At 42.6% G+C, this 17,263-nt stretch overlaps 1 protein-coding gene across 2 annotated transcripts; it reads right to left on the bottom strand.

The window, feature by feature from the left end:
- Nucleotides 1–1,712: 1,712 nt before the first annotated feature.
- On the bottom strand, nt 1,713–16,859 carry padi2 (peptidyl arginine deiminase, type II). Of its 2 annotated transcripts, none has more exons than XM_056275483.1 (16): nt 16,657–16,859; nt 14,600–14,774; nt 13,194–13,263; nt 11,750–11,811; nt 11,379–11,496; nt 9,677–9,829; nt 8,842–9,032; nt 8,303–8,406; nt 6,972–7,083; nt 6,325–6,432; nt 6,024–6,175; nt 5,658–5,805; nt 5,374–5,467; nt 5,187–5,266; nt 3,557–3,685; nt 1,713–1,951 (listed from the first exon to the last, which is right to left on the bottom strand). In XM_056275483.1, exons 1-16 carry the CDS (start codon nt 16,809–16,811, stop codon nt 1,718–1,720), a joined length of 2,085 nt encoding a protein of 694 aa, XP_056131458.1. In that variant the 5' UTR covers nt 16,812–16,859; the 3' UTR covers nt 1,713–1,717. The 2 variants fall into 2 exon arrangements, with proteins under 2 accessions (XP_056131458.1, XP_056131459.1); XM_056275484.1 differs by lacking the exon at nt 16,657–16,859 and adding an exon at nt 16,088–16,345.
- Between the last annotated feature and the right edge of the window lie 404 nt (nt 16,860–17,263).

Genomic DNA, 17,263 nt, shown 5'->3' with positions numbered 1-17,263 from the left:
GCTCCTGCTGTATGTCATGTTTGTTTTTAGCAGATGTGAAGAAGAAAATCAAACATCAAATTGTAACCCAGCCAGCAACAGGCAGACAATGTGAAATACTTCTACATATAATGCTTTCTCCACATGCTCCTCATCAGAATCACTCGGTTTGATAGACTATGTGTATGGGCCTGTGTAGGAAAAGTGCCGTGCATGGTGTCAATGTTTGCCAAACCATCCCCCGCCTACACTGGTGCCATGCTGCTCATAGAGGTGTTGTCTCTGTGGTGTCTCCAGATGTTGGTGATAGAGAGCCAAATGCCACATTACCCCGGTTTATTTTAATATGCAGTATGTGTGTCGTCTTGCAAAGCACTACATTTTCAAAGTTAGTCAAGCCAGTTTTATTTACACCTACTTGCTAACCTTTTTGGAAAAAAAACTCTGACTTGTTGCTAAATATGGATTACACTGTGACATGTCTTGAAGTTGCCTTTATAATGATTGTTATACCTAAACTGCTTGAAGGAGGGTCATATCCCATGGCACGGATAGCCTGCTGGTTTGAATGTAAAATTAAAAACAAAAACGGATATGTATCGATTTGTACATATCTGTTTCGGTGAGTAGTCAGACTGTGTCGAGCCCTGGCCACAGTAAACTGAAATCGCTTGTGAAACACCTTGTCTTTCCTGAACAGAGAGAAACCTTTTCTTTGCAAAATAACTGATGGGAGACACTGGTTTCTGAACTTTTATTTCTGTGAAATTTCTGACATGAGTTTGAGATTCGTTTGTTTTTGAATGGTTATATTGACATTGGACACTTGTACCAATACCTAAAAAGTAGTGAAAGACAGTGGTTTTATTGTAAATATGGTGAATTTATTATTTATCTATTTATGGCTAAAATTACTGACGAGATAACATTGCAATTGGCTGCACTGTGAGGTAGGAAAGGGAGAAGGTAGGGAAATGTTAAAATATTATAATCACGTTTGTGTGTCTTACAGGCAGGCTCGACTGTTAAGTATTTTCAGTTGAAAACATTTTCCACCGGTCTCTGAGGGAAACGCTTGAGCAGTGTGATTGCGCCCCCTGGTGGCTAACAATTGTTACTGCACATCACTATGTGGTCCCCTTCATCCTTCTGTGCTCGTCATGCCTATGCCCAATCCCAAGAGTATGCGTCAGTCTGCTGTATGCTTGATTCAGATGATTGTATTTCTGTTCCTGTTGTCTGCCTGCTTCAAACCCTTGTTTAAAAGTCTTGTTTATAAATATTGCTTTTCACCCTTTTTTGTAAATAAAGCCAAAATCGTTGAATAAAGATGAAGGTGTGGACAAAAAGGCGGGTCCTCTGTGATAACTTTGCCTGATGACTGTTTTCACACTTTCCATTACCTCAGAGAGTTTTGCTTTGAAGCTGAAAGCCACCGCTTTAAAGAACAGGGAAAATCAACCATACGAAGGACTCGACTGGCCAAAATTCAAACTAATCGATAGCATTTAAACAAACCTTGTTTTACAAGACAGATGCAGAATAATGAACTTATGGAGAGGAACAAATGGATATGAAGTGGGTTTTAAAAACAAACAGATATGAAGTGATTTAAAGAAGAAGAAAAAAAAACAACCCAAAACAAAGATATAAAATGATTTGTAATTAAACGGTGCCTCTGTTCTTGCCCTTAACCTTTCTGCTTCCCTAACTCCGTCATCTCCTCTCCCTCGGTGGCTCACATCTCCAGGTTCCACCACTTGAAGTCAAAGGGTTGCCGGCGGACATTGGAGCCGCAGTGCACCTCCCCCAGCAGCTTGTGATAGGAGGCAAAGTCATCTATGAAGGTGCAGCTGAGCCCGAGGCCCTCCATCAGCGAGCACATCTCGGCCTCAAGGGCGCACCGCCCATTCACCTTGGGCCCAAACGGCTTCGGGATGCCCAGGTTCTTTCCCAGTACAATCATGTTGACCTGGAAGTAACGGAGAGGAACATTACATGGCACGCTGTGGCGTTTAAAGCTACACTTATGACCTCATTTCTAGTTTACAGTCATGTCTGAACCATGTGCCACCAGTGCTTCACTTGAAACTAGGTTGATAAGCACATGGCACCTTAGTGGCCCTCCATAAGTTGTGACATCCAGTAGAAACTTTAATTTGAAAAGAACAAAAAAACAAAAAAAAAGAAAACTTTTGACTAAGAAATGTATTTGCAGTTGCTAATGGAAAGCTTAGGTGCATAGGTGGCTTGTGCACGTGAATAGAAAAGTCATTGGTTATCTTGAACAGGTCAGAATCACAGGGCACACATCAATCGATATTAGATGTGTAGAATAGATGGATTGAATCAATACACTCAACGTGGCCTTAGAACAAGTGCAAACAAATACAAACCAGTTTCCATATGTTCTGGAAACTGAGGTGACGTGTGGCACACAAAAATACACACACACACATCTACTCATATATTTTCGTAATGTGTGTGTGTTAGTTAGTGTAGATAGCGGGACCGAAAACTAAAGCATTTATGATCCTAATTCTTTTTGGAGGTCGTGGGTATTATCTCAGAGAGTAAGGGAAAAATCCCAGAAAATTAAAATTATGCATTTTTCTAAAAATGGCTAAAAACCGCTTTTCTCAGCATTTCAGATGATTCTGAGCATTTGGGGGGAGGGAATTGGAGTGGGGGGGGGGGTAAACCACTTCTAGGCATTTCAGATGATTCTGAGCATTTGGGGGAGGGAATTGGAGTGGGGGGGGTAAACCAGTCTTCTCCGCATTTCAGATGATTCTGAGCATTTGGGGGGAGGGAGTTGGAGTGGGGGGGGGGGTTTAGGGGCAGGTGGTTAGCTGGCAGGATGAAGAGGAGGGAGATTTAGACGGGTGGATAACCAAACCGCTACATTTTAGCGGGGTTCTTCTAGTATATATATATATATATATATATATATATACACACACATTCATCAGTTATCCAAGCCACTTATCCTGCTCTCAGGGTCGTGGGGATGCTGAAGCCTATCCCAGCAGTCACTGGGTGGCAGGCGGGGAGACACCTTGTACTGGCTGCCAGTCCATCACAGGGCCCACACACACACATTCACATTCACACCTAGGGACAATTTAGTATGGCCAATTCACCTGACTGACATGTCTTTGGACTATGGGAAGAAACCCATGCAGAGTGGGGAGAACATAAAAACTCCACACAGAGGATGACCCCCAAGGTTGGACTACCCCGGGCTTGAACCCAGGACCTACTTACTGTGAGGTGGCCGCACCACACACAGCGCTCTAATGCCTGTATAAACCTAGTTTAGTACCATTTGGATAATGGAGACATGGCCTTTAAGCATAACTTTTCATTTCATGTTTTCTGTTTGGCCAGTTCAGGACAGTCTATCACGTATCTTATGAAAAATTGTAAAAAAAAAAAAAAATTAAAAAAAAACTTGGGAGGGAAAACAAAAACCACCACCACAGGAGCATATAAACACAGCACAAAATCAGATATCTATGACTGTGAGTTTTGAAATAGGACTAAACTTCTAGGAGTGTGAATTGCCATAACACACCATGTCTGGGTAATAGGCCACTGCTCTGTTTTCCTCCAGTAACTTGAATAGGATTGGCAGGTCAATGATGTCGTCATCGTCCAAGCCCAGTTCCCTCTTCAGGACATCTCTGTTCCAGTCTATACAGCTCTGGGGAAGAGTAAGCAGTATGAGCACCACGTCTCAGTTACCAACACATTTTAGCTGATGCATTTTCAGGATTCCTTCTTCGTCGGTGTAATGTTTCACAATATCAACCTGCTGACAGATTGCAAAGATTGTGTTTTGGTACTACCGCCTGTTGAGCCCCTAGAGAGTGTATTGCTTTGTAAACATAAAAATGTCAGACTGGATCACGCTCAGTCTGAAACGCACAATAAATACTTGCCACTATTCCTGTGTGAACAAGAATTTTCAGTATTTCCAGTGAATAAGTGTTGACATTATTTCAATGTTTGAATAAGGCCTTTTCTTTGAAAAAGAGAATTTGATTAAAATTGTTATTTTGGTTAGCTATATGATGCATTTATCTATGGCTATCATCAGCAACCGATGCACATAGGAAATTTATTTCAACAGAAGTTGATCACCCATGTGTACGCACACACACACACACACACAGTGGTGTCAACCATGCAAGGTAACAACCAGCTCATTCGGGACAGTTAGGGCCTAAGTGTCTTGCTCAAGGACACCTCAACATTTTTGCAAGGAGAAGCCCAGGATCAAACCGGCAACCCTCCAGTTACCAGACGACCTGCTTTACCTCCTGAGCTACTGCCCTCTCTGTTGTTCTAGTTTTAAAAAAAAAAATCTATAAAAGACAATTTTGACACACACAAACAAATAACATGGATCTTATGTGCAAGGGTCATGCCTGGCATGACAGCAAACATGCTAAAAAATTAGTGAGCGGGAGCCATGAAAAGTGCTTTACCAAAGACAAGATAATTATTTGAATAAATAAATTGAATAGATTTTAAAAAGTCAATATAGATAAGTTGTAAAAAGAATAAAAAGCTCGTGAATGAGAAAGCCAAAAAGGAAAAGGTGCATAACACAAAGGAAGGGTGACTGATGTGAGATGACTGACATTATCTTTCGTTCCAAAGTGAAACGGCTGCAGGTCCAAAACTATTTATGCATGACCTTGCTCTGCACCTCGAGACCCTACGCTGCTGGGCCAGAGGAGAAAAGCACCCCCCCCCCTTGTCCTCCCCAATTTTATCCAGCCAATTACCCTACTCTTCCGATCTGTCCCAGTCGCTGCTCCACCCCCTCTGCCAATCCTGGGAGGGCTGCAGATCCCACATGTCTCCTCCAATACACATGAAGTCGCCAACTGCTTCTTTTCACCTGGCAGTGAGGAGCTTCAGCAGGGGGATGTAGCACGTTGGAGGATCATGCTATTCCCCCCAGTTCCTCCTCCCCCCTGAACAGAAGCCCCGACTGACCAGAGGAGGTGCTAGTGCGACCAAGACACATATCCACATCTGGCTTCCCATCTGCAGACACGGCCAATTGTGTATATAGGATGCCCGACCAAGCCGGAGGTAAAAAGGGGATTCGAACTGGGATCCCTGTGTTGGTAGGCAATGGAATAGACCGCTACACTACCTGGACAGGAATGAGCACTTCTGATCCCACTCACCTGTACGTAATTGTTTTCCTCTTGGAGTTTTTCATCATTAAGTATCTCATTCACTGTAATCTCTTCGTGCTCTCCCTGACCTTTTTGGAAAGAGGTGGTCAATGGTGTGAGTTTTGGCCAAGTAAACAGTGAATGTGGGCTTTGTTTATTTCTGATTTGTGTAGTGACGCAGAGCACCGATACTTACCCTCAAACAGTTTGGCTTGCCCGTGTCCCTGTCTTTGTAAGCCTCTGAATAGTTTGTAGCCCGAGTCTGGGCTTGCCAGCAACAGCCGGAAGCCCTGGTAAAAACAAAAACCCCAGACAGAGCTGACAGCGGCCGGACTCATGTACTGGGAAGCTGACATAATCACACCGCTCACACAGCGAAAGCAACACTGCACACAATATGCCAGTAAAGACTTTCTTATCTTCATTCTACTTTTTGGAAATCACTCTTTCACTGGGTTTGTTTGGAGATGGGATATTTACCTTTTGATCAGGTGCCGGAACAAAAGTCATGAATTCATCCACATGGCCAACATAGAGCCAGTCAGAGAAAAGGGCAATGGGCTCCTGGACCTTCTGGGCCCACAGGAAGTCCTGAACTACTTTAGTCATGTTTCGCCCTTGAACTGACCTTAATGAGAAGGAAAGGGATTGCCTTGGCAATGCTTCTGTTACTCACGCTGAGTCAGTTTGTCTATTTATTTACTGTTTATCAGTCTTTGCAGCCCCTCAGTATAAAGATGACATAAAGAAAGATGCAATGTTTGTTTTCATGATCAACAGAAAACTCATTCAAGATGAAGTCTTACTTAAAATGTCTTCAGGGATGAATATGTTACACACACTTACGTAGGGAAGGCCACTCCTATGATGATCCTGCCCAAGGGGTAGTGTTTCCCATTGACGGAGACAGGCGGACTGACCTCCAGATTACCGAATGAGTCCAGGCTGCTCACAACCTCATTCCAAGCCATCCTGGTCACGTAGCCAAAGTCAGGGCCCTGCCCAGACACCGGGTGTTGGAGTATTAAAGGTGGGCAAAGGCAGATCCCCATGGTAAGCTTTCAAAGAACTGTATTCTCAACGGATGTACATTTCTGTGAATCACTTGAGATTTTACATTGGGAGTAATGTAGTGCCTGTATCTCACCAGCAGATCATTGTATGGAAAGTCCATGAGTCCTTTATCTCGAGGCGAATCCAGCACAACAGGAAATTGTTGGTGAGGGGAGTCGATGTAGCCAAACTCGAGCTCATCCTGCATTTGGAAACATGAGGACTCTTTTAATTCAGGAAATTCTAAAGTGCAACTCTCATTTCCTTTCATTTCATGCCACTTAACAAAAAGACAATGCCTTATATATCTCTTTGAATAAGAGGTTTCAGGAGGAAGTTCGATTTCAAAAGGTTTCCCTCCAGGAAGGATAATTAACTGCCCCTCACATTACACTTTCCCCACACCGAAACAGAGGTACAGCATAGTGATTTCAGCTTTCCGCAAAATGAATAATGTTTCATTTGCTTTGCATGTCTGAGGAATCTTACCAACATTTCCAAGAGACTGTTAAGTACACAACTGTTTCTCCTTGTCTTTTGTTAGTGGAGCGCTAAGGCAGAATAGACCACATTCTTTTAAATACAGCTTCCTGGATTGACGTGGGCAGGAGGGGAAAAGAACATACAGGGGCAAACACTCTAAGGGAGTCCCCCCCCCCCCTCAAACATCTACATTAATGTGTCACTGAGTAAACAAAACCAAGACAAAACAATAGGGTGTTTGCATTTGTTCTACTTTACCTGCATCCAGCGATCTCCTCTATTCATATACTCATGACACACCTTCAGCTTGTACCCATTGCCCTGGACAAGCTTTCTCATCCCTTTTAGGAACTGGTAGTTATCAGACGTGCTGAAATTAGTTACCACATGCAGGAAAACAATCTTAAAACATGAGCCATAGCCATAGCCGCTTCTCTTTACCGACATCTGCTGGCAGACATCTGCTGGCTTTACAGACATCTGCTGGCAGAGGACAGATGATGCACCAGATCGTGCTTGTCAACATTTTAAACATAATCAAAACCATTAAGGGTGACGTGTCTGTGAAGGTTCTCATTCATCCAGGTCATAGTTATCCAAAGGAATTGAATCAAGTGCAACTGGACTTGGTTATGTATCCGTGAAGACGTTTCGCCTCTCATCCTTTAGGTGTAGCAGTAGTCTATCTGCACGTAGAGGAGAAGACACACTCCTTTGAGGACAGCAACGTACACATTTTGGACAGGGAAGATAGATGGTTTGAAAGAGGGGCGAAGGAAGCCATCTATGCGAAACTGGAAAAACCATCCCTCAACAGAGGAGGAGGTCTGCGACACCACCTATCTCCCACTTACAATGCCGTCCTTTCATCTCTACCCAGGAGACTCAAAAGCTTAGCCTCCAAGAACAGTCGGTCACTAATGGCTCCAACGACTCATGACCACTGAATGGAGCACTAACGAAGTCGAAACTAACAATTTCAACGACTGTCCTCGCTAAACATCAGAACACAAAAGAGCCATTGACATCTATAGCTCTGATAACGACTCCAAAGAGGATACATATCTGAGTTTCATCACCAGCCAGTCAGACTAGCTTGGTCTAGTCAGAAAGGCACGAACTGATAAAGCCTCTTAGATGAGAGGCGAAACGTCTTCACGGATACATAACCAAGTCCAGTTGCACTTGATTCAATTCCTTTGGACATTAAGGGTGACATCAAATTAATGAAACATTTAAAATTTGCCTGAAATAAAAATGAGAAAAGCAATTGTACTTTTGAATGTAGAGATATGGGCTCAGGGGGGTCATTTTGTTCCAATCAGCAACCACCTCTGATATTTACTGGTCATAATAAACTTCAGAAAAGACAAATGGATAATGCATAGCACCAAAACCCAGTAAAAAAAAAAAACAGTAAAAAATGTGCATCCATACGATGTATCTCCAATAACATGTTTACTTTTCTGTGCAACATAAACATTTACGAGTATGTTTTGTAAAAATAATAGACTACTTTGCATTTGTGCTATCATCTTTATCATCATCATCCATCGTCATCATCCTCTTAATCATCATTCAGGTCTCACCTGCAGATGAACACCTCTATAGGCTTGAGGGTGTTGGGTGTCATGATCCACGGTGCAACTCTGAACATCACCTTGTCTGTAAAGATAGGCGTCTCAGGGAAACCCTGTAAAACAGACACAGAGCAGCTATATTATTGCTAGTGGCCATTGAATTTGCTTTGTATATGATTTCAATTGCTTTATATACTATATTGCATTCAAGTATTGCATTGTATTATACAGTATACTGTGAGCGAAACTGGCTTTCTCTCATTTCTCATACCACAGTACACCCAGTCTAAAATCCAGTACTTTCACATGCATTTTCAAACCACTCTCAAATATCTATCTGCATCAGCACACTTTCACGAAACTGCTTGTATCCCATTATCTATTCAGACACATGCATCACAGCTCATCTGTCTTCCAGAGCAAAAGTAAACTGTGCAATCTTCTCTTTTTGCAACTTGTTTCCAGCCTGATCGTTTTCTCCAGTATCAACTATATTATAGACAGGGACACGTGATTCGTCTTTGTGCGTGCCATGCTGATAAGCTTACCGGAGAGGTGGGCTCAAGTAGACTGAGGTTAATTATGATGAGCCCATCGAAATCTTTGTCAGGGAACCGGAGGCCCTCCACGTAGAAGTTCATCTCTGCGATGCCCCCGAGGTAAGGCACTTCCTGTGACAGAACCTCGCTGCTCAGCACCAGAGGGAAGTCACTCACAAAAGCACTGTAGAACAGTTTGGCTGCAAAGCAGAAATGCTCAAGATGTCAACAAGACAAAAATATTCATGCCTTTAAAAATAACATAGTTGTGGAGAAAAGAAATGATTGTGTGCTGCTGCATGATGACTTTAAGCTCGAAATTAGTGAGATTTAGATGAGAACAAATGTGTTTTTCTTAATTTGATACTTTCTATCATTCAAGGCAAAATTCTTCCATCAATATAAAATTTTCTATACAATCATGTTCTTTGTTTTAATGGTTTCTTGTGGTTCATTTTGATGTTTACTTTAAGACAGGACTTTCTTAGGAACTCTGATTCAGTACACAGCTTTTTACATTTTCACCTACATTTCATCGTAGCCAAATGCAGAAGAAGGCAGGTAGCAAGTTTGATGAAGAATCAAACTTTTTGTTGCCAGCAAGTGAATATGCTGACAAGGTTTCCCCAACAGATAGATACAATCAAATCAATTGCTACAACTCAGGTTGGATCACGTTTTTGTTTTTTCTTTTTTTTACATCTGTATCAGCAACTTAAATAAAAATTGCAATGCTCGGGCTTTTGTAAATTTAACTTGCGTAAAAGCTTTAGTGTCTAAATGTGACAAAATCTACTGCAGAAGCAGCCATACGACTCTAGAAAGAACAGATGTGTTTTCTCACTCAGGGTGTTGTTCTTGCCGCTGGTGGACCTGGACCTAAAGACTCTGACACTCTCAGCATTGCCCTGTGAGATGTGCATGGTCAGTTTGTAGCCCTGTGGGAGTTTAGCAGGGCCCTTGGTCCTCAGCACCATAATCGACATGTCCTTTAAATCTGAAAATGAAATGAAATGCTCATGTTTTTGGATATGAAAGCCATCCTTTCATCGCAATGGCTACGCACAAACATTCACTTTCTTTGATATATACATTGATCAATGTACATAATTTGCATGTTGCATGTAAACATTTTTAGGTATGGGTTACTTTTGTCCACTTCTAGCGCTGATGTTAAGGCCCAGCTGTGATGACAGTGTGACTTGATTCATGATGACCTTATGCCATTATGTTGTGAAACCTATACATGGGAAACTTATTGCTACTGGTAAGGATGATGGTTATTTAAAGTGGCCATATTTTTTTGGCAAACGGAAACCTGTTATGGTGGCTATCAAATTTCAAATCTCTGCTGACTTTCCTGGGAAAAAGGAGATAGCTCTGAAGAACCCACATTAGGCACACATTGTCTGTAAATTTAAGCCAGCTATTCATATGACTAAAGCTTTGATCTGTTCATTATGTGCATGCAAATACAGGCCTCCCATCAATATTGACAGGGGTTTTTAATAACAGTGTATACAAAGAGGGAGAGATGAGGGAAGAGACCGCAGACTTTAGTGTTGTTGCCAGCAAGCCAAAGCAGTCTGTTGGATTAAATTATTCTATTGCTCAAACTCAGGCCTTCCTCTCGTTGGCAGAGATTTTAAACAGGCTGGCTTGTCCAAAAAGTGGATGGTCCAATAGCTGCTCTGAAGACTGATCTGGAGGGCTGGGTACCTGAGACATGTTGCAACAAAACTGTAAACACCGCTGGCAGCTGAGACAAATCATATAAACCTTACAATCCAGTTTGGTTTCTTTCAAAACAGCTGACATCACACGCTTTGGCTGCCTCATATGAAACATTGTTGTTGTATGATGACTTTTTTTTTAAACAAAACTGATGCCATTTTTTCTCTATATTTCTGTAGCATTACATCTAAACTATATAGCCAACCTTAGCTCTATGTCCATGGTTGTATCTTCTTTACTTTTTTTATTTTTTTGGGGGGGGGGGGTTCCCCCATTTTCTCCCCAACTGTACTTGGCCAATTACCCCACTCTTCCAAGCCATCTCGGTCACTGCTCCACCCCCTCTGCCGATCCGGGAAGGGCTGCGGACTACTACATGTCTCCTCTGATACATGTGGAGTCGCCAGCCGCTTCTTTTCACCTGGCAGTGAGCCATTTCACCAGGGGGACATAGTGTGTGGGAGGATCACGCTATTCCCCCCAGTTCCCCTTCCCCCCTGAACAGGCGCCTCAACCAACCAGAGGAGGCGCTAGTGCAGCCACCAGGACACATACCCACATCCGACTTCCCACCCACAGACACGGCCAATTGCGTCTGCAGGGATGCCCGACCAAGCCGGAGGTAACACGGGGATTCGAACCGGCGATCTCCATGTTGGTAGGCAACCCCAAAGTTGTATCTTCTTGGATAGGCCCAGGTTTTATGCAATTGCTGTCGATGCTACATGTGACCCACTCAAGGAAAGCTAAAACAGCAAAGTTTCTTTGTTTCTTTTGTATCCCTCTCTCTCTCTTTTTGCTATAAACTTTACCTGAGATTCTGGAGATGCCCTTCTCTTCGCTGTCCATTATCTTCCCATAGGTTCGCTCTGAGTCGCAGTTGACCAACAAGATGGCACCATGCCCATTGGGACCCCACGCCCAGGACCCCTAAGGATCATTCAACAAACCTCCTTGGTAAGGGATAGGAGACAACCAAACTAAACTAATTATATTAACACAATATATATTGTTATGAATTTCTTATAAGTTGTGGTTCACTGGAAAAGTAAAATGAAAGAAAAAAAAGCTTTTGCCTATCTGCTTTTTGTCAGAATGTCCCACCCGATGCGTCCTATTCTGTTTGGTAAAGTGGTCTCATTCCAGGCATCAGATGCTAAACAACATACATATTTGAGCTTACCTTGTTGGGGTTGTTCCTCTCTACATGGCCGTCCCTGTCAGCATCTACATCCAAAGATATCTCTGCACAGGAGGCACATTGTTTATCACTCGATGTGTTTACATGCTCAGATCAATAGAGATAGTAACTCATAGCTATATTGAATTCATCTCTGCTTGTTTCATTTTTGACAGGTTTATGTGCATCTTCCGATTCAGTTTAGGAACATCATGCATCCATGCATCAACTGAATATCTCAAATATTGTCATGAAAGAAGAGCAATGGGACTTGACACCTACAGTAAATGGAAAAGGGCATACTATTGCCATAATATTATGGCTAATGAAAGACTAGATAAAAGTTTAGGGATCAGAGCATCATGGGTTGGTGGAAATCTGGAGTTACAAAAATGTACCCTTCTATAGGTGGGGCTGCCCCCCCCAGCCCCCTGTATCAGCTGACAGCAATTTGCCATGGACTGCTGGTAAATCTGTGACAATTTCTCACCACAGCTGTATGATTCAGCTTCTGAGTCATGCTGATGTTGAACTCCTACTGCTCTTTTTTCCCCCTTTTTCTCCCCAATTGTATCCAGACAATTACCCCACTCTTCCGAGCCATCCCCATTGCTGCTCCACCCCCTCCGCCGATCTGGGGAGGGCTGCAGGCTACCATATGCCTCCTCCAATACATGTGGAGTCTCCAGCCGCTTCTTTTCACCTGACAGTGAGCAATTTCACCAGGGGGACGTAGCGTGTGGGAGAATCATGCTATAACCCCCAGTTCCCCCTCCCCCCTGAACAGGTGCCCTGATCAACCAGAGGAGGTGCTTGTGGAGTGACCAGGACACATACCCAAATCCACCCCCCCCCCCACAAACATGGCCAATTTTGTCTGTGGGGACACCTGACCAAGCTGAAGGTAACGTGGGGATTCGAACTGCCGATCCCCATGTTGGTAGGCAACGGAACAGACCATCAAGCTACCCGGTTGCCCGAAATCCTACTGCTTTTAACACAGCCAACCTGACAGGCCTCTTTTATTCCAATATTTCTCATAAAGGGCATATCAAATACGTAAATACGAAGTTAACCTGATGTTCGGAGTCAACTCCAAAGCACCATTCTTGAGTATCACAAATAACATTGTAATACTGTACATTTAGGAAAACATTATAGTCTATTTTGATGTGCAAGTAACACCTCTTATTAAAAAAAATTTAGAAGGACAATGTAAATAGGAATATTTTTCCCAAATTAAGTGAAATCAAGTTTATTTGTATAGCCCTACATCACAGCTACAGTCTCAGAGGCTCTGTTATTCACACGGCGAGAAATGGAGATAGAGTGAATGGCAGTGAAAGGATCCCTCTGCCAGGAAATATTGGTGTGCAATAGTTTCCAAGTGTGTAAGTAGCATAGTAAGATAACCAAATTTATCAGGCTTTTTATCAGCTCAACTTACCAACAGCTGTCAAATGTATGACTGCTTTTCCTAAGTCCTCGTTATTCTCCCCGTAATACTTGACAGAAAGCTTAGAAAAAAATAAAAATAAAAAATTACTTAGACACAAAATTGAAATCCCCCCCCCCTTTTTCTCCCCAATTGTACCCATCCAATTATCCTACTCTTCCGAGCCGTCCTGGTCGCTGCTGCAGCCCCTCTGCCAATCCGGGGAGGGCTGCAGACTACCACATGCATCCTTCGATATATGTGGAGTCACCAGTCACTTCTTTTCACTTGACAGTGAGGCATTTTGCCAGGGGGACATAGTGCATGGGAGGATCAAGCTATTCCCCCCAGTTCCTCCACCCTGACCAGGTGCCCCGACTGAGGCGCCTGGTCAGGGTGGAGGAACTGACCAGAGGAGGCACTAGTGCAGCGACCAGGACACACACCCACATCAGGCTTCCCACCCGCAGACACGGCCAATTGTGTCTGTACGGACGTCCGACCAAGCCGGAGGTAACATGGAGATTCAAACTGGTGATCCCCGTGTTGGTAGGCAACGGAATAGACTGCTACGCTACCTGGATGCCCCACAAAATGGAAATTTCAAGCAAGAAACTCAATACAAATTCTCAGTAAGGACTGTGTAGTATACACCAAACCAAGAGTCACTAGTTTTAGCTCTGTACAACATGAAATGCCATTGTAAGCATATAGAGAACTGGTAAATTAATCCACCACACGCATCGCAGCCTGGAAGTAACTAAGCTCACGAGGACTAGGCAGTGTGGAACAACTAATGGTCATTTGACATTGATATATATTTTAAATATATCAACTATAAATGAATTCCACTGGTGCCCATGGGAAGAAAAATCTCCTGTTACCTTGATCAAGTCAGTCCAGATCTGCCAACCTACTGGAATTGCTCAATGATATTACAGATAAGGACCCTGAATGTTTGTTTTATAATTTTGGGAGTGGTTATTGTTCAAAAGTAATAACTGATCTGTTTGAGATCAATGGAATAATACAATATTGTTTTGATACTGTATTTCCCCTTTTACGGGTTCATTAACTATTCCATACTGTATTTGTTTATGCCAGTGAGATAATTCAATATCTGTATGGCAACATCTGTACCCAGAGTGTTATTACCTGGATTTGGCTTGTCTGCTCATTTTGTAATAACACACTGTTATGTAATCCACAGAAAATCCTATCTGTAAGATGTAATCAGCAACTATTTAGTCCTTAGTACTATATCTAAATACCAATTTATTTATTCTCATAAATTTCAGGCTATAATTCTCGGTATGCTTTCCTTAGTCATATCTTCATGAACACACTTGCCTCTTTTCTGCTTGCTTATCACATGCAGTATGCAACTCACAGGACTGTACATGTCTCTCTTACTTTACCTTGCTATCATTTTCAAACTGACTGGCTTGGCCCATGGTGATGAGAAGTACCGAGTTCTCATGGAGAGGCATGGGAGAGAGTGGGTCTGTCTCCTGAGGCATGTGTGGGTTGATATTAAATTGCACATTGGAAGTGCATTTCACAGAGAAGAACTTAGAGTTGGGAGGAGCACTCCTGAAAGGAAGACATATAATTTGAGTTGCATGACGCTCCAAGATTGTTTACATAATGGTAAACAGTGGCTTAACCAAACAGCAACAGGTGGTGAGATGACTCTTAAGTTACAGGGCTTCTCGGGTATCTATATGATGCCTACATACTGCAGGCCTCTATGGTGCAATGAAAGGAAATACATTTCATTGGGATATAGAAATAGATTTCAGCTAAAACAGTGTTTAAGATGATATATGGAAATGACATACAAACTTTATTTGAAAGCATAAATCAAAAAGTAAGGATACATTTCCTTTTTCACCATGTACATAAGTGCCAATAAAAAATGCAGATGTACTTGCGCTGTATTTATTTAAAATACTTATTATGAAAGCCAGCATTAGCAGCACAAGCTGGCAGTTGTGTGCACCATAATCTCCGCCAATGATGCACTGTCACTGACTTGGCCTTGCAGAATCATATCAAGTGACATCCCTTTAGCCAAACAAAAGCTAGTTGTGTTTGACAACATAGGGACAGGACTGATGGTGATTCTCTCCGATGTACAAAAGGCTGGGCCACCTCCGGTCCTGAATATAAATGACATCCCACTAACACAATTCACAATTGTCTTTTCTTTAAATGTGGGCAGGAATGGGCCTTCTTAATTCCTAAATGGGGATTTCAGAATAAAGGAAAATATTATATCTAAATAATACTAAACACATTGTTGAGGGAAAATTAATGCCCCTTGATATAATGCCAGACATTGAGAGTGAGGCGCAAAGCTATATTTCATGGAGTGGAATTGAAATAGAAGAAATATAAACATGGGCCTTTAAAAAAAAGAAAAAGAAAAAAAGAAATGAACATACTATCAGGACATATAACGGTCACTGAAAAGGAGCCCTTACATAGAATAGTTAAGCTTCAGCAGAATATCTTAAAATAGAATAACGGCAGAGGAAAATAAAAGACAATAGAAGACAGTAGAATAGATGACAAGAGAATATAATATCATTTGAAGGAACAGCTGAACTGATCCTTACTAACACAATTCACAATTGTCTTTGCTTTGAATGTGGGCTGAAATGGGCATTCTTGATTCCTAAATGGGGATTTCAGAATAAAGGAAAATACTATAGCTAAATAATAGTAAACACATTGTTGAGGGGAAATCAATGCCCCTTGATATAAAGCCAGACGTTGAGAGTGAGGCGTAAAGCTAAATATATTCCATGAAGCGGAATTGAAATAGAAGAATAGATGACAACAGGATATAATATAATTTGAAGGAACAGCTGAATTGATCCTTAACATAACTGAATGCCTACCTGCTGATGTTCACAGTGAGTTCGGTCCCAACTACGCATACGACTTTTGTTGTTTTGCCATAATCTACTCGGAGCGTTCGCGGCTGAATCATCGTTGCCCTGCTTTCAAGCTGCAGTGCCGAATGAAAGGTAGTCTATCTGTCTTCTGCTGGCACCACGCACACTGATCTAGATGTCAATGGTGGCGCAATGGCCGACACTGACACTCGCCACTGCAGCGGATTAAGTTTCGAGAGACTGATTGGCCAGACAACTATTGTTCCCTCACCCGTTATCGTTCTCTCTCCCTCTCTTTCTCTCTCTCTCGCTCGCTCTCTCTCTCTCTACCACACGCGCCCGCGCGCACACTCACAACAGACATTACGTTCTCATGGCCGTTTCCGCGACAATAGACAACGCGCAACGACGTATATTTTCCATTGTTTGAGCTTTGTTAGAGACGTTAAAGCTCAGTTAAATGTCAGGTTTCGTTCAAGAGGAATTTCATATATTCGATAGTTGTGTGTGTGTGTGTGTGTGTGTGTGTGTGTGTGTGTGTGTGTGTGTGTGTGTGTGAAGGAAAGTCTCACTTGTTCAAATTCCCCTCCAGAAGTTCGCCAACTACAAAGAGAACACTTTGGGTTCTCTCTGTGTCCAAACGAAAGGTCCGACGATAGACTGAAGAGTCAAGTCGCATCCTCTTTTGTAAAAACGTGGTCGACATCTTTTTTTGTGCAACGTCCATGGTGATAATAGCTTGCAGGTAAACGAATGCACATATGGAGCAGTACTGTTCGCGGAACGTTCTTCCTGCTTCTTGAGGCAAGTCGGGAGTCGGCAAATTACATGAGATGCATCCAGCATTTACCTGCTAAACTCCACCCAAGTGAGGGTGAGCGGCAGCAGTGATGTTGATTATGGGGAGAGGGTGGTGTCAGGACTTAAGACCCCGTTCTGTATTGCAATAGGGGGAGAATTCAGGAAGGTCGTCGAGCCTCACCCCCTTTCTTTGGCATTTTGATCGTGCTCAGAATTGAAACTAGCCCGTTTCCCTATCCTCGTCTGCTCGATTACAAAGTACACGTGTTCCTTATAATCAGTTGTAATTGGAAGACGAAGAGTTGACTGTATAGGCTAAATTGACAATCTGTGTGCTGAGGATAACTTCACTTATAAATGTCCAGCCAAATGTCCAAA

The sequence above is a fragment of the Lampris incognitus genome, chromosome 2, assembly GCF_029633865.1.
Source record: "Lampris incognitus isolate fLamInc1 chromosome 2, fLamInc1.hap2, whole genome shotgun sequence".
NCBI lineage: Eukaryota > Metazoa > Chordata > Actinopteri > Lampriformes > Lampridae > Lampris > Lampris incognitus.
This window is presented reverse-complemented; position numbering and strand designations above follow the sequence as displayed.

What these genes read in the sequence shown, in the direction of transcription:
- padi2 (XM_056275483.1), bottom strand. Translation starts at nt 16,811, where the DNA reads ATGGACGTTGCACAAAAAAAGATGTCGACCACGTTTTTACAAAAGAGG. An exon ending in CTGGAGGGGAATTTGAACAA is followed by an intron (nt 14,775 to 16,656) that starts GTGAGACTTTCC and finishes TCTTCCTTTCAG; the next exon opens with GAGTGCTCCTCCCAACTCTA. An exon ending in GGGCATCTCCAGAATCTCAG is followed by an intron (nt 9,830 to 11,378) that starts GTAAAGTTTATA and finishes TTTCATTTTCAG; the next exon opens with ATTTAAAGGACATGTCGATT.